This window comes from Natator depressus, chromosome 5 (genome assembly GCF_965152275.1).
Source record: "Natator depressus isolate rNatDep1 chromosome 5, rNatDep2.hap1, whole genome shotgun sequence".
Lineage (NCBI taxonomy): Eukaryota > Metazoa > Chordata > Testudines > Cheloniidae > Natator > Natator depressus.
In genome coordinates, this window is record NC_134238.1 from 19,071,401 (window position 1) to 19,094,016 (window position 22,616).

At 39.7% G+C, this 22,616-nt stretch overlaps 1 protein-coding gene across 13 annotated transcripts in view; it reads right to left on the bottom strand.

Moving 5' to 3' along the window:
- Window positions 1-22,616, bottom strand: part of TCF4 (transcription factor 4) — a 316,621-nt gene that overhangs the window by 190,894 nt on the left and 103,111 nt on the right. For 11 of the 13 annotated variants that reach the window (XM_074952379.1, XM_074952376.1, XM_074952377.1 and 8 more), the window contains 2 exons: window positions 21,045-21,106; window positions 17,408-17,504 (listed from right to left, as the gene is read on the bottom strand). The exons of the other annotated variants lie outside the window; for them this stretch is intronic. In XM_074952379.1, the coding sequence (XP_074808480.1) occupies window positions 17,408-17,504; window positions 21,045-21,106 (159 nt within the window). The remainder of the gene's footprint in view (window positions 1-17,407; window positions 17,505-21,044; window positions 21,107-22,616) is intronic. 13 annotated transcript variants of the gene reach the window in all.

Here is a 22,616-nt window from a genome sequence, read left to right on the forward strand (position 1 = left end):
CTGAATTCTAGCACTGGTGCTAGCATCATTGATCGGTCAGTATCTCCTGTCAAACCATCATGTGTATGAAAGCTGGCTAATGTGAAAACTGCATGGGCACTGATATCTTCTTCCTCACTTGTCATACTTGCTCCGCTAGAGGGGCTAGCTTAGCAGTACTGACATGGAGCTGGTACTGCTTTATCTCTGGCATTTGGTGGCATTTGATTCCCTCTTAAGCTTTTTAAACTATTACCTTTATGTCCACGATTTCTGAAGTTTATATGAGGCCATTCAGATTTCCTTCTTTTTCTTTTACATTATCCCAAACAGACAAAGAGAACATGAAAAAGAAGATAGAGTGAGAGATTGGATGTATCACACACTTAAAAAAAAGAAAAAGAATTTAAAGTATTAAAAAACACTTGCCACTTAAATGGCAGACCTCTCGCATCCAAGACCTAATCAGAACATGGTATCTTCCAGTTATTTCAGACATATACACAGTAGGCCACCTTTTAAGATCTGCTGGTTAGCTCAATTTCCTCTTAATGAGTTTTAGAGAGCAAGCATGTTTTCTCCCAAAAATATTCTTCCATCGAAGCGTTGCAATTTTGGTTGTGTTCTCTTTTGAGCTATAGAAATCATTTATGGCCATAATCACATTGTAAAAGTTTGCAGAATAAAGAGATGTGTAGGTGTTCTGGTTTTAGTTAAAATGATATATAATCCAATTTATGGAGTCTGTTGAACGTATGCTCTTTTTCCTCCACAGGGTACAAGGATCAAAGCACGGACCTTGTATACCCTCATTTGCTTGCATAGTATGACAGCTTGATATAGATTGTAAGTTCTTTGGGGCAGGGACTGTTGTTGGGTTTTGTGTTTGTATAGCACCTAGCACAGTGGGATCATGGTCCATGACATGGCCCATGACACGGTGCTCTAATACAAATAAATTAATAAAATAAAATAATAATAATAGACCATGTGTGATGCATCTAGTGGTATGATGCAAATGAGATATTCTGTACCCTGCTATGGCCCAAAACTATTCATTTTATTATTTTTATCAGAATTGTTTTATACTTGACTTTATATTTTGTGTATCTAAGCCAATATACAAAACCAATGTAGTACTAGAAACTAAATATTGGGGACAAGAACAGCTCAATCCTGGCAGAAACTGTGAGAGGTGCCTAAAATAAAGAGAATTAAAAATATAGCAGTAACCAAAGTACAAATATTTCTTGCTGTAAGACTATGGTGTGTTCCTACAGAAGCCAATGCTAAATTTCTTTCTTTGAATAAGCTCCTAATTATAGAGAAAATACTTAGAAGAAAACTGTAATAGCAAGACAAACTGCATTTAGTTTTGACCCAAAAACAGGTTGCCATCATAGCTATGCCCTTGGTAAGCTCCAGTGCAGTCTAATATTAAAATCCAGCCATCTTTGAGCCCCCAAGACTTCCTCGTACACTTAAATGATCATATTATCTCTTCTTTGAAGAGAAATATAGCAGCTTATAATAAAAGAGCCTGCTCTGACTTAGCTTCTACATTCCTTGATTCAAAATATTTATATACTATAAAGTTCAGGCTCAAGGTAAGTAAGGGCTCAAGATGATTATTAATCATCCAGCCAACTCCACATTGTTTTACACATCCTGTCCCTTAACTAGAGAGCATAACAAAACCATTGTTTTTGCTTGTTTAACAGACCGTGAATAGAGCAGCTACGTAAATGACCTAGTAATTCAGCAAATTTGTTTTGTTTCACACATTTTTCCACATGTACACTTTCCAGCTGTAACACAGGTCAATTGCATATACAAACCAGTCATCTCCTCCTGCCTCTGCCTTTCAATGTATATTTACTAATTATGTGATCAAAATACCTCTGGAAAATATTAAGATTGTAACCAATTCATAAACCAAACATTTTTAAAAGATGTGCCTGTGAATGCTTTGCCTGGTTGGCTGAGATTTTCTAGAAATTGGATTTCCCTCCACCTGCGCTCCCCCCACCCCGGAATATTTTAAGGAAGTCACTTACAAGCTACTTTTAATGCTAGAACAGGTGTGAGCTCAAATTCCCTCTGCAACTAATATCAGCTCAGCAAGAGAACAGCAGTAAATTCTTATTTGAAAGCTAAACTAAGTTCATCTTGATAAGGAGCAGAAGCTCATTAACCATTAAAATGCCTCATAAGTGTTATTTTAAAAGCAATTTCTTTGTCTGACTGTATTAATGTGAGTTTGAGATGCAGAAAAATGCAGCTCCTGAGAGCACATGAAAATAGAACCTCAGTAAGTACTGCACAATTGTGCATTATGGCAGTTTATGCTAGGGTTGTGTGAACCCCTATGGAGGCCTGTGGACTAAACCTTGTAATTTGGTTCAGCAGGATTGGAAAAGAATCAGCCCATAAGGTCGTTTGGAGTTCAATAACTCTGAACTCCAAAAAGAACCCCCACATATCCCTAACTGCCCCATCTGGGTCACTCCACTTCCCCCCACTCCAGATTTAACAGCAAACCCTGTGATTTCCCCATGTCTTCAGGAAGGTCTCGTGGGGAGAGAGGAGGTAGCTGTAAGCATGTGGGTGTAGGGGGTTTCACCAACTCGCCTACTGTAGGGATGACCTCAACCAATTTTTATACCCAAACTTTCAAAATATTGAGCCTCATACACAAGGCTCAGGTCAAGCAGGTTTGAGGGTCAATGAGAACCTTTCACATAGCTCTCCTCTATGTCATCCTATAAGGAATACAACTGTCACCAAAAATAACTAATTAAAAATACTGAACTTGTTTTAAAATAAAATAGGCTGGAATGTAAACTTAACTGAAAACTATGTAGTGCAAAATAATATTACAATTCTTTGCCTTGTATGCAGACATTCAAAACCAAAGTTTACAGGTTCTTTTTATGCATCTGACATTAGTTTTCCAAATAAATGAATGTGCATTTGTAGCTTTTTTTTTCTGCCACACTGCACAAGAGGCCTGGGTTAGATACTAAAGGCCAGTGTGTTAGTGGCAGGTGCTTGTGGGGGGAATGGCTGTGCTGCAAAATGCATTAACTCCTGGATGGGAACAGTAATATTGTAAATCTATACAATGCCTTTCATCCCAAAATGTTTCACAGAACACATATTATATACATATATTGTACAAATGCAATGCAGCCATAGAGGGAGGCAGTTGGTATGCTGGGATCTAATATCTCCAAAAAGCAGACATGGTGAATTTTTGTGGTATCTTCCAAAACACCTCCACGCCACAAACCAGGTGATACTCAATGTATCTGCCTCAAAAGCACAAAAGGCTGAATCAATTATTCTGGGATCTGCACCCAAACAGTCTGAATGATTAAACCAAACCTGACGCTGATAATCATCCAGAAGCACATCAATGTGTTCTGCAGAGACCTCTATGGCTAATCTAGAAGAGAAGTTGATGAAGGCAAACCCATCCAGCCCTTCTTAGATGAAGGAAAGTCATAACCTGTAACTTTGAGATAGGTATAACACCAGGAAGAGGAATCCTAGCAAATAGTACTCCCATAACAACAACAACAACAAGAAGTCCAAAGAACTGAGTGTTACAATATGTATGTTTATTTAATGAATCAGCTTAAAGAACAGTATAAACCCATGCTGGACACAAGCAGTATGAAATTCTTGTTGATATTTAGCACTGACCAAGAGTTTTAGGAGATTTTGAGGCAGTTACTAAATTATCTGAGGCAATTCTAAAACTGATCTATACTTCTTTAGGTTGGAGACAATTCTATCATTAGTTCATAACTTTGTTTACCAAAATAAATACAAAAATAATAAATTACTATGTAGCTAAATCTGGGATGCAAATCTGATGAACATCACTCCCTAAAGTAATCTTTCCATTCAAGAACAAAATGGACCAACTATACAATAAGTCTGCTTTCATAATCTGAATTGTCCCTTTGAGCATTCAGAGCATACAGCTCTCTGTGAGGTATTATTTCAAGGTAGCATGTTTATTATTAAGACTAGCCACATTTTCCAATTTTGGGGGCACTGTCCAGCGAAAGAATTTGGTTGAAATGCTTGTGTAAAATACAGCTGACAAAACTTGTAAGGGTTTGGTGATATTTGAAAGCCATGTCGCAACTCCCCCAGTTTACCTCAATGAAAAAGTCTCCTGTTACACACAAAGGGAGCTGAAGAAATGTTTAATCCACTCAGCAGGTATATTCTTATTGCCTTCAAATACAGTAGTCAGGATGACAGTGGTATGCACCGCAAAAATCACAACATAATTCTCCAGGTGACATACAAAAATGCACAACAGGAATATATTTATATAGAGAGAAGCCTGGAATCAGAGACATTTCTCTGAAGGACAAATTTGCTTTATAGGAATACTGTGCAGGGGCTTGACCTTAACACCTTTGAAATTAACAGCAAAACTCTAAGGCTTCAACAGGAATAGGGTCGGCCTCCATGCCTGAAGGCCTAAAATGTGATCTCTCAATTTTGAGATACCACAGCAATCAGATCATCTTCCCACTCAGTCTGCTCCTCCATCCTGCTAAGAAAGAAGCTCCACTGACATGATTCTTGATTTGTTTCAGTATCAAGTCTAGTTATAACAATGCCAATGACAGGCAGGGGCATGGCTTTGGCATAGTGTGTGTGCAACTGTAAACAAATATAGGATCCTGGGTTTGTGCATGATATACTGTCCTAGTGTTGTAGCTAGTGATGAGTCCCTAACAAAATCCCAGATACGGATACCTCTTATGTATTGGACGGGGACAGGGGTGGTTTCCAAATTTATATCTGGACCTCTATCTCTTTATCGGATCAAATATCCCTTTTCTGGGCCACGCCAAACCCCAGCATCCAAACACCAATGTACTTTGATGTGGAAAGAGAGTCATTATCCGTATTTGGATTTGAATCTGGCATTCCAGGCCCATCTTTCAGGGTGGTGGAAATGGTGATTGATTTTTGAGACTGAGAAAGACAGTTAAAAATAAATATGTTATTTTTAAGGTAAGTAACATTTTGTGCCTCTCAGCCTTGGCAGTGTCTTCAAGCTCTAGACATACAACTTGTTATTTTAGAAGGTCTTGACTGCTGTAAGAGACCAACCATTGTGGTCCTGAGAATGGTCCCTCCATCTGTTTTCCCTACCCTTCGTTATGTTGTCTGTGACACACAATTATAATTAACATTTAAAAGGGCTATATTATTGACATTTAATTGTATTGCAGTTGTATCCTGAGGCCTCAATCACAAAATGGGCCCCACTGTGCTGAATGCTTTACAAATGTAAAACAAAAGTCAGCCCCTGACCTAAAGAAATCAGATCCAAGTGAGAACTATATGAAACTGGTGGGTATAGAACAAAACAGTGGTGGAGAAAAACAAGGATGACTAATAGGAACAGCTCTTATCTGAGTCAATGGGGGCTATACTTTAGCATCAATGAAAAAACATACAATCACCCTTCGCCTTCTGCCATGACTAATCTAAGGGTATGATTGTGCATGACTGCAGGTTCAGCTGACATACCCAAGGTAGATTAAAGATAGCTATTTCAGGTACTGGGACAGTGACGCCATGACCATGTGAGCTGCAGCGCAGGTTAGCCCAATGTGTAATTACCCAGGATTTGTGGCAGTTTTGTACAGCTAGCGTTGCTGCAGATTCACTGTTCTAGGTCTGGAGGTTGGAGCAAGCTACATTAAAGCCGGTGATTGCTGTCTAGAACCAGTGTTCCCTCTAACTTTTCCCAAGCATGTGTGGAATGAATTTTGTTAGGTGCACCACTATGGTGGTGACGTGTGACACATCACCTCCATATTGGTGCACCTAACAAAATTCATGTGGCAGGGGTGGGGCTGAGGGTTTCGGAGTGTTGGAGGGGGCTCAGGGCTGGGGCTGAGGGTTGGGCTGGGGGATGAGGGCTCCGGCTGCGGGTGTGGGCTCTGGGGTGGAGCTGGGGATTTGGGGTGCAGGAGAGGGTTCCGGGGCGGGGGGGCAGGGGCTCTGGGGTGGGGCCAGGGATGAGGGGTTTGGAGTACAGGCTGCCCCGGGGCTACGGCGGGGGGAGAGATGACTCCCCCCAGCTCTCTCTCCCCACAGCAGCACCTGGGCTGTGGGGAAGGGGCACCTGTCCCCGCCGTGGCAGGTCCAGGGCTGGGGGAGAGGCATCTCTCCCCGTCGCAGCCCTGAGCGCCTGCACAGCGCTTAATAGGCTGCCGCACAGCTTAGAGGGAACTTAGGTCTCGACATACCCTAATAGGGGGCCAATCATTACCTTTTTCCTTGCCAAGAGACTTTCTATGTCCCAAATTTTACATAGAAACCTCTAAAGTGGCCACCTCCATCCTCATAACACAAAAGAGATGGGGTTCCGTTTCAATCTTGCTGAGGTTTTCTATGAATTTTTTCAGTTCTGACTTGCACAGCATTCTGTGAACCTTCCCATTCATCTTCACCGGCTGTACACTTGTAAATATTCTGTGGTCATTAAAATACAAAGAATCATGTGTGTCAGCTACGAGTTGCAAACTCATGAAGCTTTGCCCAACACCACCACTCTCCTGGCCACAGCATAATGCAACAGGAGAACTCAGACATCAATTAAACAAGCTTCTCCTTGTAAAACTGGGAGATCCATATGTCAGGCCAACTATCTGTTGATAACAGTACTAAGAAAGGTCCATTTAATGGGGGCATTACAGAAGGCATGTATACTTGTATGCTTCTCTACAGGAATAATGCAATAACAACACAAGCATCCGAATGATATGACAAAATATTTTGGATATAATACATACATCATGCCAAATATAGGATAAAAATAAGACAATATTCAAAGAAATTTCAGAAAGAAATAAATGAGCTAAGATCTAGTAACTAGGCCAATACCGGCAAGAATCAGATGGACAGACTAAATAATAGTAACAACAAAAATACCTAGCTCTTATATAGTACTTTTATATTGCTTTATATCAGTAGATCTCAAAGCACTTTACAAAGGAGGTCAGTGTTGTGAGACTGCACCCCATATTCTTCACAGTGATATTATTATATGATTATGGCATAATTATGATGCATTTTGTACAAAATGGATCATGTGAGGTGTCACTGGAAAAGTTATGATTTTCTGAATATGATTATCCTATTAGTATACACGGATAATTTTTGAATCTAAAGTAAGGAATATTGACTACGTATCTGTATTTCAATCATGTGGACTCTGGGTGACTACCCTCTCTAATACAACAATGAAGAAACCAGACAGTGCTGATGGTCCATCAACAAAGACAATGGACTCTGGAAGAACTTAACCTTCCTGTGACCATTCCAAATACCCTGTAAGTAATGGCTGCTATGACTCAGCAAGGTATGCAAGGGCTTGTAACCAGGCCACATAACTCTGGACTCCATTTTGGGGTGTCTATGTTTTTCTACACACTGGTCTGGGAACTGGTTTTGGAACAAAGGGTTCCCACTAAATGCTATATAACGCAGCAAGTGACATCATCAGTTCTTCACTCCCCCACAAGAGGATTCCTGAAAATACCTGAGGAACAAAGACTGAACTGTGGGAAGTGCTGGACCCAGGCTAAAGGGATTTATAGCTTGTGTATGAAAAACCAGGGGATTCCAAGCTGCAAAGTAATGTAGCTTGTGCCTTAAGAATCTGCAGCCTGCCTGTATCATCAGTTAGGGTGAGAGATTGTTAATTCAAATCCTATCTTTCTAGTATATTAGACTTAGTTTGCGTTTTTGTTTATTTACTACATAATCTGCTTTGATCTGTTTGCTATCACTTATAATCACTTAAAATCTATCCTTTTAAGTTAATAAATTTATTTTATGTTTTAATCTAAACCAATAAGCTTGGAGTGAAGTGTTTGGGAGGGGTGAACTCTATGCATTTACACTGTACAGTTCCCTGTGTAGCACAAGATAGTATAATTTTGGGTTTATACTCCAGTGTGGGGGTCCTAGGCTGGGAAACTGGTGGTTATTTTGGCTATAGCCTCTCTATTGTTGGTTCACGCAGTGGCTGGTCAGAGAGCCTGCATGTAATGCAGCTGGGTGTGTCCTTACCTGTGTGAATGCTGGAGGAACTGTAGGAGCGGTAGCCGGTCTGCAGCTTGTCACAGCAGCACAGTGTGAGAGGGAGCCCAGGCTGGTGGGTCAGAGGGTTCAGTGATACCCCAGTTCCAGGTGGCACCCCAGGGGAAACCCGTCACAAGTGTCATTAGGGATAAGGAGACGTATTTTTGTTTGATTTCTTTCCTTGTGCTCTCTGCTTGGATCAGAGAGCACAACAGAAATGCGTTCTTTCTTTTTCTTATTCTCTCTAAAAATAATACAGATGAAAGTAGAACCACCACCTGATCACATAGAATAGTCTCAAGCAATCATGATGAAAAGAGAAATACCATGTTACTACCACTTTTGGCCTGTCCCAAAAAGGCCATTCTCAGTTTTGATATATACCATAAAGAGTGCCCTGGAAAAAAGCTTGTGAGTACGGTGAAACACAAGGGAAAAGAATCAAAAATTGCTTCAGGCTCCAAAAATTTTTCTTGGGAACCACTCACTGCTGGTTCATGGGCACAGTTCAAGCTCAATCCCAGGCTGAATTAAAGGGTTTCTGCAATGGGAGTCAAACATATCTTATTCAGTGAATGAGTAGTTATTCAGTATTTCTTTTTAGCCTCCTCAATCAGTGTGCAGTGGAGGGCTTGTTGTCAGCTGTCAACAGCAGAGGACCACTCAAACCATTCACTGAATAGAAATGTTATTAGCTTTTCCTCTTGAATGTTTCTATGATACTGTCACCACAGTATCCGAGTGCTCCACAAACACTAATGAGTTTATCTTCACAAACACCCCCGCAAGATTAGGTGTCATTATTATTCCCAATTTACAGTTGGGAAACTGAGGCACACAGAGATTAATGAGAAAAACTGTCAGAAGTGTCCACTGATTTTGAGTGCCCAACTTGAGACTCCTAGGGCTGATTTTTCAGAGTACTTAGTTGTTGTTTTTTTAGCACTTACTATGTTCAAAGCACAGTTTCAACTAACTTCAGCTACAATTCTGAGTACTTAGTGTTTCTGCAGATCTGGCCCTAGATCTCTCACGTTGAGCACCCAGAATATGAGGAACACACAATTAGTAGCCACCTGTAAAAAATGTGGCTTAAGTGACTTGCCCAGCATCACGCAGGAACTCCAGCACAGACAAGGATAGACTCCAGTTCCCCAGGATGGCTTCAACTTCCTTAACCATAAGACCATCTATTCTCTTTATTCAGTCCCCCGCCAACACTCTACACCTTCCAACTTCTGCAACAAATGAGGCAGGTGTCCTACATACAGTAGACCTTCTTCACTACACAATCCTGATTCATTCCCTGAGCACCATCTATCCTATGCACTGAATGTAGCAGGAAGCCAATGGAAAAAATAGGATGCGATGATGTCATTAAAGACTGTATCATAATGCATATGCACAAAGGGGCTGAATTCAGGTTGCACAGGCAACCTTAATTATGGCATTTCCTAACTTTGAATCTTTGATTTAACAACCTTAATGTTCTTTAATCTTTTTTTTTTTTTAGTGATTTCCTAATTTAAAAAACAAAACAGAAAAACAGGAATTCTATCCTTTGGAACCATACTGACACGCAACTTGGGTCATCAGGAGGTTTCAGACCTTTATAGAAACAGCACAGACCTCAATCACTGTAGGTAATGGAATAACTGACAGCAGGAGTAGACTGTTATCCTCCCTGTGGATGAAACACTAAAAAGGGAAAAGACATTTTGCTGGAGGGGAGGAGTTACAGCTATTTCTTGACAGCAGAGGAATGTAAAGACTCAGTATTCCTGGGTTCAATTCCAGGCTCTATAAAGAGAATGTGATTTAGTGATTATAGGCATCTTCCCCGCAGTGTGTCCCTGCCTATCCAGCACTCCTGCGCCACCCCACCCCCCTCCACTCCCCTCCACATTCTGGCTCCCACAACCCCTTCTTCCTCTGTTCTCATATTTTCCCCCTGTAGTGGACCCCATACCTCACCTCTCTGCATTCAAATCATTCTCGTTACCAGCAGTGGGAGGACTGACAGCACAGGAGAGATACTCTGCCTTTCCTAAGTTACAGTACCTTGCACAGCAGTGGCCCCAAAGCAGCAGAGAGAAGTAATATCCTGCAAAGCCTACTCAGCCCCAACAGCCCTGTGCTGGAGCATGCTCAGTGCAGAAGGAAGCTTTGGAGAATTTAGCGGCTAAGCTAACAAGTTTCTACTGAGCATGTGCAAACTGAATTCTTTCAAAGGCTCATAAATTAGTCAATATAGGTGAATATTCACAGGGTTGGAAAAATGCACATCCCTGACACCAAGCCAACTTCCCTGAAAAATTTAATGTCCCTGCAACAAAGCATGGAGATGCTTGAGCTTCTCAATGAAACAGCTCTATGAATTTTTTTTAAATATGGACAAAAGATCATATTTTTCCCTAAACTCATTCTAAGAAATTGGGGGAACCATTTTTTCTGAAATTTAAAAAAAAAAAAAGCTTATGTCAGATAGTCCGTATGGAAAATTTTAGCCCAAATAGTTATAAATTGGGAAAGTTATAAGAAATTGAAAACAAGGCCTTGTAATTGAAAATGTTGAGCAATCTTAATATAGGCAGTGCTACCAACTCTGCCAATAATCACAGTAACTGAATAAGAAAATCATATCCAAATAAGGACAGTTCTTACAGAGATGAGTGCTGTCATAGCACAGTATATATTAATAAAACTTTACACTTACTTGGAATACCCAAGGAACTCAAATATTTTTCATATAATAATTTATTAAGCCTCACAACTCCAATCCATTTTACAGATGGATAAACCTAGGCTAAGTTGAAGGAAAAAAAGAGGGTAAGCAACCTGCCAAAGGTTACACAGCAAGTTAGCAGGAGAGGAAGTAGAACCCAGGAGTCCTACCTAACACTAAGTGTTATACAATACAAAACACTGTCTTTATATGCCAGTTTTAATTAACAACATACAGTACTATATAATCTCACATAGCAAGATGCACCCAATTTATAGCTTAGCATCATTTGCAAGTTTCCATCCATTTTACCTGGGGAATGTGCCATCTCCTCAGAAATAAGAGAAAACCAAGCAAAAACCTGACAGGATAATAAAGAATATTTACAAGATGGAAGAGAGGGGACAGCAAACAAATGCAAAATGTCCAATTGGAGATGCAACTACCTGTCTCTACTAAATTTCAAGGGCCAGCCCTCTGAAAGGCATGCTGAGAAAAAGTTCTTATAAGAAGACAACCACGCACTGGGAAGGATCAACAGTGACTAGGTAGTTATGATGGAAGATACTTCTGGGGAAGGAGCTGCTCCAGTATAGTGCATATTACCAGTACATCACATCTGTTTTCATTTTCTAGTTAGGAATAGAAAGAGAGCACAAAGATCCATAATCTTGTAATGACTTTGTCTTCATATACATAGATTATTAGCAAAGTCAAAACTCCCCTGAGCCAATCGCCTGATGCACATCAGCTACATAGCCAACAGGACAGAAAGGAGCCAGCATTACACCTGATAGCCCGCCAGATCATGTACCCATTTTACAGCTAAGTGAAGTAGAAGTGGCCTGTCCACATGAATCAAGCAAGCACCAAACCCACAAGTGTCAGGCTTGTAGTCAAGTAGCTTCATCACTCAGCCACCTCACCTCTTTATCCCACAGCCATAAAAATTAAGGTATGTATGTACACTGAATTTGAGTTCCTCTAAACGTTCTCAAAGCATACATCAAAGATGGACAAAGTTCTGCAGCATTTGTCTTATGCCAATAAATAGATTAGACTGTTCAACAATATACATAAAATCAATACTCCCAATGCTAGAATTATTTGATGGGGAAAAAAGACCAGGAGAACTGCACAACCTGTTTTTGTGTATTTTTTAAAATAAAGAAATAAAGCAAGCTTGCCTCTGATCTTATCAGTGGCCATTAAACCAGCCTTTTAGTAATCCACAGGTCTGGGTACCATTGGAATGGGTAACATCTCCATTTAGGTTTTTTTCCTTCTTTGCACACTCAAATGTGACTGTTTGTCAAGTAGACTGTGTTACTCTCCTTTTAGTGGACTGCTGCTGGGATCTCAAAGCATTCACAACATTTCACCTTTTACCATGTACTGGGTTGCACTCAGGATGGTTAGAAATACTTCGAAGCAACACAAAGCTAAGTATTCCTGCAAGGCAAATTGAGCAGAGAAACTGAATTATAATGAACCAGCAGCTGTCACAATATGACCACAGTAACCAAATCAAAATATCAACCAGTAACCCAGATGCGATTCAAAGGTCACCAAATAAACCAGGAGCTTTCTTCAACATCGCCTGAAACCTCAACCTAATCCCTGCAGTGAAATGTTCCATTAAGCTACAGGGGGTTTAGAAACAAGTTACTGTATACTGGTAAATGATTTAATGTACTAGCAAGATATCATAGGTAGGATCAGTTCACAAACAATGCACCTGAAAATCAAGCATCCAGTATGGAATGATATACAACTAAAACAATGTATCCCATGCCCTGTAGTATTACCAGTTCTCGTAGGTATTCTTACTGGGCAATGTTCATTGGACTCTGGAGACGCAGAATGATAATTGTTTCAACACATGGAAGCAACACTTTAGGAGAAAAAACTCATTTTCTGCCATAATATAGTGTTGTTAATTCCCTACAGCCAATTATTAAATGGCTTGAAGCAAAGACTAATTTAAATACCCCCTGCAAGAATTCGGACACTTAAAAAAATAAAACACATTTCAGTTAAAATACATACCTGAAAACAAAAGCTTACAATATAGGCCTACAGCCACCACAACATTTCTACAAATATTCATGGCTCATTGTATGCTGTCAATAACATTGATACCCAAAATCTTTTCTTCCTGGAAAACTATTCTTTCTTCAAAGTTAAGATTACATGCTAGATCACACATAATAAGAGCTAGATTAAGCCAATAAGGTACAACCCATGAAAAGGGAGGAATGTAGAGGCTTTGACCCAGGGGTAGCTCCCAGAGACACTATACCTGAGAAAGGCACCATGCTTTTGAAGGATGGCCTATTAGACGAAAGTAGTTCCCAGGTACATCGTTTATAGAATGCAATTTTGCTGGCTGGAGTAAGGGTGGGAGGGAACACCTCAGCTCAAGACTAACACTGATGTCAGCACTAGCTTCCAGCAGTCCTTGTGTTTTCTGTGCACAGTGGCTGAGAATTGCATCTGGCCCCTGTTGTGAGGGGGAAGTAGCAAGCAAGGTTCCTTTCATTCTCTCCCTGTGCTTTTGCCAACAGCAGAGCACCATACATAAACTTGACCCTGACTGTGCAGCAAAAAAATCAACAATGTCTTGTTTGCTAGTACAAGAGGGACATACAAACCCACATCAGTTTACAGGTTAAGTTAATAGCACAGATCAATTGCTTTGAGGCCTCTGATGAATTTCTCATATATTTTCATATTGAGGGAGTAAGAAGGTGATGTGATTTAAGACCCTAACCTTTCACTCTTGTAGGCCTAAGTCCAAAACTGGTTGAAAGAATTGGACTCAGGGTTGGACTCCTTGGTGGCCATTTGATTTGCTTACACCATAAAAACAGCAAATTATTCAAAACAAATGTGCTCAAGAGATGATCTGAAATACAACGGGTGTTGCAGGCCTGGATCAAGGTGCATTGGCAGTATACACACTGAATCTTGTTTTTTTCCCATGCTCTGTATGCTTATGTCTGTCTACACAGTGCTATTTATCTCCAAGAACACCAATAAAGAAACAATAATAAAACCTCAGAATTTAAAAGGCAATGAGGTAAAATATTTAGGTTTATAGCTCACAACATTAAAAAAAACAAATATTTTAAAATATAAAAGAAAATTCAAAGGAACTGAAGTTTGTAACTCTTTTCTATAAAATGAATATTGCTCATCATATACTTTGCTGCCATCCAACTCGGTAACTGAATTATGGGCACAATCATAAAACATATATATTAACATTTATTGTTAAGAATAATAACAATGTAATGACAGAGAAAGAAACATCTTAGAAGTTAAAAAATGCTGTTCTTTTAATCAGATAAAAGCTATGGATTATGAAACTACTAAGGGCTAGATTCTGTTTTCATGACACCATAAATCAAGTGTAACTCCACTGAAGTCAATGCAGCTACACTAGTATAAAACAGGCTCAAGTTGGATGATAATCAGGCTCTATATCTGTATCAATTGCCAGCAAAAAGAAGAGCATGTGAATAAAATTACACGTCTCTCTCTGCAGGTGCAAACTGCTCCACAGTAGATCTTTGGGGACCTTTTCTTTGGATAATTTGATGATCTGACAGGAAGAGGGAAACTGATAAAACATGTACTGGGAGCCACATCCCATATTAGTTCAGGATGGACTCAATTAAAGTAAATAGGGTGCACTGTTTGTAATTGCAACAATTAGAATTCATCATAAAATCACAAATACAATGTAATCAGCACAAATTAATAGCAGTTTCGGTTGTGGAAACGTTTGCAAAATAAACAGCATTACTGATTATTTTATTGAATTATTATCATCATCATCATCATTAATGATTAGTTAAGTGTGCAAAACCATACAAGACACAGAAGAAAATAAGGTCCTTGCTGCCCAGGAGTACTAAAGAGTTTATCATCCCTCAAAGAATTCTCTCTCTGTATTTAAAATGATCTTTCTAATCACCAACTTTTGAAACAGTTAGTAAACTGCTCTCTGACTTTCTGCTCAGCAGAACATTGCCTTGGCCTCAACTCTGAGTCAGTTTTGTCAATGTCAGGTAAACCGTCTCGCCAAAAACAGAATCCTCTTCTGTTCAAAATCTGCTTGAGGTGGAAAATGTAACACTCTGAAAACAATAACAACCCGTGTTTCAGACCAGACAGCTTATCTGACAGAACAGTGCTTTCTTTAGAAACAGTGGGAGATTCACAGACTTAGTAGCATTCTCTAGCATAGTACAGCAGACGGCCTTGGCTTCCACATTTAGGACTTGATTCTAACTATCGCAACCAAGGCGGGAGTGCACGGGGGCTGCAGCAGAAGTTCCAGGAGGAGCTGACTCCTGGCATCTTGCTAGGGAGTGTACATTGCAACAGCTCTCATTCACCCTCATAAAAGCTCTGCTGGCCAATGCCCCAGAAGGTGGGGTACCAGTGCCACTACCCACTATTCCCCACTCCCATTTTGGGTAGCCAGCTTCAGAGGGTGCTAGGAGGGAAAACTGCCTCCACTCCCTAATGAGACTGTCTGGCCTCTGCATAGGTGAAACAAGAGACACAGGGAGCTCCTTGCAACATTATCCCTACCTCTGCCCCTTGCACACCTGAGCAGGTTGGACACAATCTAGGCTTTAAGAAATTAGTGGAAGTGGGGGAATAGAAGTGTGGTTTCCATGCGATTTGCTGCCTAAACTAGCACAAATTAAAAGGAATCTGCTCTAATTACCAGAGAATGATTTTAAATTAAGGTTACAAAATGCTTTAGATTGAGGGAGCAAGCTGATTGGCTTCAACAGTAGGCGTGCATTATTACACAATAACACACTTGTCAGAAGCTGTTAGCCTCTCTCTCACACATGCACACTAATCTGCACATGGAGGAACATCAGTATTCTTATTTCCAAATGATTTTATTTTTTCAATAAATGCACATACACTGAAACTTAAGGACACTGCAAGAACATTCCACGTCCAGATCTTTCAGCATGATGACCATTACAAACCAAGTGCTGCTGAGAGACATCTTGAATTTGACAATGTTGATATTTTCAGAAAAATTGAGGCCTGATTATTCTCTCAGCTGCGGCTGTGAAACTCACATTGACTTTGACAATCAGGCTTCAGCAGAAAAATCACATTTAAGAAAATCTAATCAATCTGTTATTTTATTCCTAAAAATGTGCTTGCAAAACTATTTTATTGTCATGAATACTTTTTTGAAATAAGGGAAAGCAGCATTTTCCCCAAATGGGGAGGAAACAATTGCAGACTAATGCTATTTATTTATTGGGTAAGGCAGGAGCAGAGGTTAAAGGAGACAGACTTAAATTGCAAAATCCGCATTAAAGGGTTAAACGTGAAAGCATCACTCAGCCCAGTGGGTTCACAGAAATGTGTGACTATTTGTAACATATTTGCACTACCTAAACCCAATGGCGTGAGTTAAGAATGGAGTGTCGGAATTTCCTTGCTTTTGTTGGCTTAAGTCAGACCCTTGAAACTGTTGTAACTATGTTTTGTGGGGGAATACGTACAAATGATTACAAGCTTCAACATTATCCCAAATGTTAAACAACTCACAAATATTTCCTAATATTAAAAGACAAGGCATATTTTAGGAGAACACATTACATTCACAAAATGATATATCACAGTTACAGCTCTATGTTTTCTTTGGCTTACATTCAATCACGGCATTTCAGTTAGTTCATTGATAACTGCAGTAGAAGGGTGTGATCTTGGCCAAGCACAAGGATTACTAATATTTTTACATCATATATTTACTTTAACCAAACTCATTTATCAACCAGGATTTAAAGACAGTAGCTATCATTCATTTGCAGATAATTATAGCCTTTCTTTATACTGCTATGGTTATAACTGCTACACTAAATCCTTGCAAGCTTCATTAAAATGAATGCGGGGACATCCAGGCTTTCCTTAACTGTGAGGGCTGACTTGCCAAATGTCACGAGCTGAATTTGGCTTGTCCTGAGCGGAGCATGTTGCAGGCAGCCTCATCTTTAATCCAGTAGTTTGCAGTCCAGAGAGACTGCAAGTCCCAACACGCAATGATCCATCACAATCCAGAGAAAACAATGGTTTATGATCTCAATCTCTTGTTATTTAACTGTTCCCTCTAAAGAACATTTATTTGTAATATTTTCAGCAACATTTTTTGTACTTTAAAAAGTTCTGTTTAATTCTCTGCCAAGTGGTCACACCTTTAAAGAAAACACTTAAGCCTCAGGAAAAATACATTCACTGCTCTACGTAAAAATGGCAGTCTGCTTTAAATGCCATATACTTCTTATATGAAGAAAATAGAGGCTATTCAGTAAACAGCACTGGTGTACATTTTTCAAAATATGAGGTTGCTTAAGAGGCAAAATTCAATATTTCCTCCCAAAGACTATGTACAACAAAACCCAAAATGTTTGGGAGAGGAACGCAAGCCCTCAGATTAAACTATGGTGCACTCACTCACTTCCACTTTTAAAAATTAAGCCTTTGAAAAATAAAACCACATTAAGAAATTGGATTTCTTCTTACTTTGTATTCTGGAATTGACAAAAGGAGGAGAGAGATTGTCATGTGACCCAAGGTCCCTGCTTGCCATGTGATCATAGTGAGTCCCATCTCCATAGTTCTGTTAATAAATTGGGAAGGGGAAAAGAGTTTTACAATTTTAACACAAACACTTTCTGTAAGAATAACAGAGAAAGAAGTTATACTTTTCCCCTCAATTCCTGAATAATGAAGAAACTTTATTCCCTCCATTGCCCTCTTCCACTGAGTTTGTTGGGGGCAATGCAATCCAAAATTTATTTGAAGCCGGTTTAACATTTTTATTTTGTTAGTAATTAATATGTGTTTATTTTGTGGACACACCTGCCTGATAATTGAGATAATATACCAGGGAGAGTGGTGCTGTGCAAGCCATCAAATGTCTTTCATCTGCTGTGCCAGTCTTTCTGCTTTCATATCAGTTGGGGAGAAGAAAGAATAAATCTGGGTTTTTTAAAAGTCTACTATCTGTAAGTAGAAATTTGCCATTTTAACCCAGTGGTTGTTGCACGCACACAAAGGCAAAATTTGGCCTGAAGTGAATGGGTGTTTAATACTACTTCTCTCATGAAGGAACAAGACCCAAAGCTGGGAGGATTAACCCATGAGCTTAACTTTATGCGCTGTGAGTACTTCCACTGAAGTCACTGACACTAGTCACAGTGCATAAATTAAGCGCGTGCGTAAATCTTGTCAGGACCAGAGTGCACATTTTCAAAGCAGCCCCAGCCTAGCCTCCCAGTCTAACCTCACAACTACTGTACTTTTACAAACCCTCAAACGTAATCACAAAAATGAACCAGAGTCTGTCCATCTGTAGTGCTGCTATTCCATTTGTATCTTCAAACACTGTTACTAATTTCTCACAGCACCTCTGCGAGGCACAGAAATATCATCCTCATTTTCAGATGGGGAAACTGAGATGCACAGAGGTCAAGTGATTTGCATAAGACAACCAGAAAGCTGATATGGAGCCCTGATGAAAATTCAAGATCCTCCCCCCCAAGGGCCTGTGCTCATTTCTTTTATGATTTCATGATATACTGGTACACTCACATTCAGACATGTATGCCTAAATAATTGCATGTGGAAATTTACAGGTTAATTTTCAAAACATTTTTTCCCCTAAAAGCAACCACAAGTATCGAGGGGGAAAAAAAGGATAAAAATAAAACGGACAGATGTGTGAAGTAATGATGTAATGGGGCTAAACAGGGTATAATAAGAAATGGTGATTGGCTTTTCCTCTTCTATGGAAATGGTTGAGATTCAATCCTGGTATGCAGTAAATGGGGAAAAAATCATTCTGCTCAGCTGGCTGCAGTGTAATGCAAGGCTAAGTAAATTTACTTAGACGTGTCAGTTGGCATAATGCTAGCCAAAGGCAGAATCTGCCCATAGGAGGGGGAAAAAAAAAAAGAATGGACTGAGTATGAACAATAACACTGTCTTTCACCTCACTAGACTCTTACTTTAAGGTGCTGAAACACAGCTAGTGATGCCTGCAAGCCCTGTGCCTTCATACTCATTAAGAGACAATTAAACAGCAACATAAATAAACTTTTAAAATAAGGGTGAAGCCACATTTTGCCTTGCATACTTTTATATCATGGATTTGCAGAATACATGAAGACGTAATCTTATTCCTGCAGTATATACTGGGATTTTTGAGCCCAATCCTCAGAACAATATTAAGGCCCTGATCCTGCAACTGGACTGGGGCAGAGGCTCAAAGCTTCGGATCCCAATGGGAGGTCTGCCCAGTTAAAGAGTTCAGGACTCGGCCTTTTCCAGAGAGGGTTGATTTTGCAATCCTTACTTATGCTGGTGAACTTTTACTTATGTGAGTAGATTCAATGGGACTACTGAGGTGAGTAATGCCCCCCCAGTGTATGTAAGGGTTATACAATCTGGCTCATAAGTGGACAGAACCGCTGGGGTGTGTGTGTATATATATATAGTTTTATTGGAAGGGATATTTCTTATCACTCAAATAAATGGAAATTTAATCCTGAGACTGCATGCAATTCTAAACACAACTTTCTCAAAGTCAAAACTAATGAATTATGTTGTATTCCAGCTATTATAAAAATAACAAGAAATACAGTGTGTCTCAGTAATTCCCATGGTAGGTAGTAGTTCAGTAGCAACACTTTACTGTAAGAGGAATTAATTTAATGTTAGTGTGTGTGCATTAATAATGTGAGGAGCAGGAAAGATTTCCTCAGCTCATCGAAATAATGCATTAGAATTTCAAACTTGACAGCTGGAGCAATGGGTTGGTAAAGTTACTGGTAAGAAGGAAGATCTTACTGTACTTTGAAGATTAAAGTTAGTAGCACATTGCCTGAAGACAAGAGAAGTCACTATCCACAGCCCTCTGAAATGTTCTGACTTTGAAAGTGGATGTATTATCCCTTCAAGCTTGGGGGAAAAGATTGGTGGGCCCTAAATACGTTTAAGGGCTATATTTTTAAACCGGCTACCTCTGCTGTGCCACCAAAATATGCGCATTCCCGAGAAAATAGGTAAGAATTTGTGCAAACATGCATTTGTACACGCAAAATAGGTAAATGTGAATGAAAACTAGTCCTTGTGTTTAAGGATACAGATGCATGTTTGCCTATGAATGAACAATTTTAAAGGCAGATTGTAGGCCTGTAGTTGTTGAAAATTGTCCCCAAAATGTTACGGGTCCCTTAAGCCTCACATACATAGCCCGTTGTGAGTTAATGATTTGTTCTAAAGACATTTAGGCTACACCTCCACCAAAGCAGGGAATATCAATTTTAAAAACTTTGTACTCTTTTGTTAATGTCTTGAACTCTGCCATTTCACTGAAGAAACCAACAGAGGCCGAGCAGAATGTTAAGGTAGGGAAATGCAGAGATGGTAATCTGAAGAGCGGTCTGAAGTAGAAAGACGCTGTAAATGGCCAGACTGAGTGGAAACAAAGAAATGTGGGCTCAGATTTTGCCATCCTTGAGAACACTTGTCTACTCATGAGGAATAGTAGTTGTCCCTTCCAGTAGTTCCACTTCAGTGGGACTACCCAAGGAGTGACGAATAATCCTGCATCTTGGTAGGGAATTAGATTAGATGACCCTTTGCTGTCTCTTCTAACCCTGTAGTTCTATAATTCTAAGGTACCATTCAATGTTTGGAAGAGTGGCAGTATCTGACCCCCGTTGAGGAAGGAGCACATTTTGAGGGTACAAGTGCTTCCCAGTACTATGCAATGGATTTTTTGCATGTAGATATCTGTGCCAGTGAGACATAAAATCTCCCAGCAAGTTAACTACATCAAGTGAAATGTCAACAATAACAAAAAATGCCTCTTACAGTACTGAGATAACATACAGTGTTGGATCAATGGCTGATACTGACTAGCAAGGCAAAATGGCTAATGAAAATTCTTGCTAGCTGTTAGCAAGAGTGGAGCAGGTGTCAAATTCAATCACAGGATCAGATAAGAATGTAAAAAAGCAATTTTGAAGGGAAGCTGGTCTACAGCCAAGTTTGCATGTACATTTTTCTATGCAATCAGGTAAAACTCAAATTTAAGACTGTAAATTTACATATGCAGGAAGTCTGGTTTAGGAAAAAGATTAGATATACTTACCCTGGATGGACTAGGATGTCCTCCATTCCCCCAGGACCCTGAGCTAGTTCTGTCTTCTACATCTAGGGACAAAAAAGTTCTTTAGGCTTTATTGCAATAATTCTTTCCTTTTGTGTAAGCACTTTTAAATTAATGTTTCAAATTAATCTCCTGTTGCCTTTAATTAAGAATCAGGCATAGGGCTACTACGATGATAGTGGCTTCTGACCCAACCACTTAAATTAACTCATTTAAATTCACAGCAGAAATGGACTGGACCCTCAGGAACCAGAGGTTTGAACATAAAAATTACTTCAGTGGCTCAGTGTTTCATGAGACTTAAAAACCTGACTCTGATGTACCAGTTAAAGTTGTACCAAAATCCTTGCCACAAAATACATCTACTCAAACATCAAAAATAAGATGTGATAAAACAGACAAAATCCAGAAGCTAATGTCTAATCCTCACTCAGACCCAATTCAGGAAAGAAGGTACTTAAGTCCCAGTGAAGTCAAGAGGAGTTACGCACATGCTCAATGCTGAACAGAGATGGATGTAATTACATACTTCAGCATTTTCCTGAATTTCCTTAACGCGTGATGCAATGCCTATTTAAATCAATGGGAATCTTTCCATTAGCTTTGAATGCTTTCAACGGTGTGCTCAACCACTTAAACATTTCTGCCCCCTCCCTTTAAGGAAGTAGCAACATACAATAGGAAAGATATGGTAAAACTGCAAAGAGGTAATACAGTCTAGTGTTTAGAGCATGGGCTGGGAAATCAGGACTCCTACATTTTCTCCTGAACTCTGCTGCTGAACAGATGTATGACTGGGACCTGGTCTACACTTTAAACAAAGATTGACATAGCAATGGAGCTCAGGAATGTGAAAAATCCCCACGCCTGAGTGCCACAGCTATGCCAAACTAGCCACCTGTGTGGACACAGCCAGGGTAGGCTGCATCTACACTATGCGGTTATTTACAGTGCCATAGCTTACCACAATAGCCCCTGTAGTGTAGACATGGTCAAAGAGTGAATCACTTTCTCTGGCCCATTTAGCCATTTGTAAACTGGATAGCACAACACCTACCTCAAAAAGGTGCTGTAAGGCTTAATAAATTGTTCTTTATAAAGTGATTCAAGATCCTTGGACAAAAGGTGCTATATAATTGCTAAGAGTTACAGAATGCAACTCTAAATTTCCCGTGACAAAACTGGAGGAGTATTACAAAAATGTTATTTCAAGTGTGGAATGCAGTTGCATAACATTTTTCTGTTACTGTTTCTCTTGATGCCAGTATAATTTCTTTTATTCTTTCTGTTTTGGTCTGTCCTAGGGTAAGAAGAGTTGTTGTTTTTTAATGAGGAGTTTTTATTACTGTTAAAATTGTCACCTCTGTCATAATGAGTTTTTATATTGTTTTAGATGGGATGTTCACAAAGGGAAGCAGACAAGCTGCTTCAGAAGGCACCCCAACTGCAAACAGATGTCCCTCATGGATAGTCAAACAGCAAATTGTGTGCCTCAGGGCAGGTCATGTTAGTTCTGAGGTTGTGTCAAGGCCCAGGAGAAGAGGCTACAGTCCT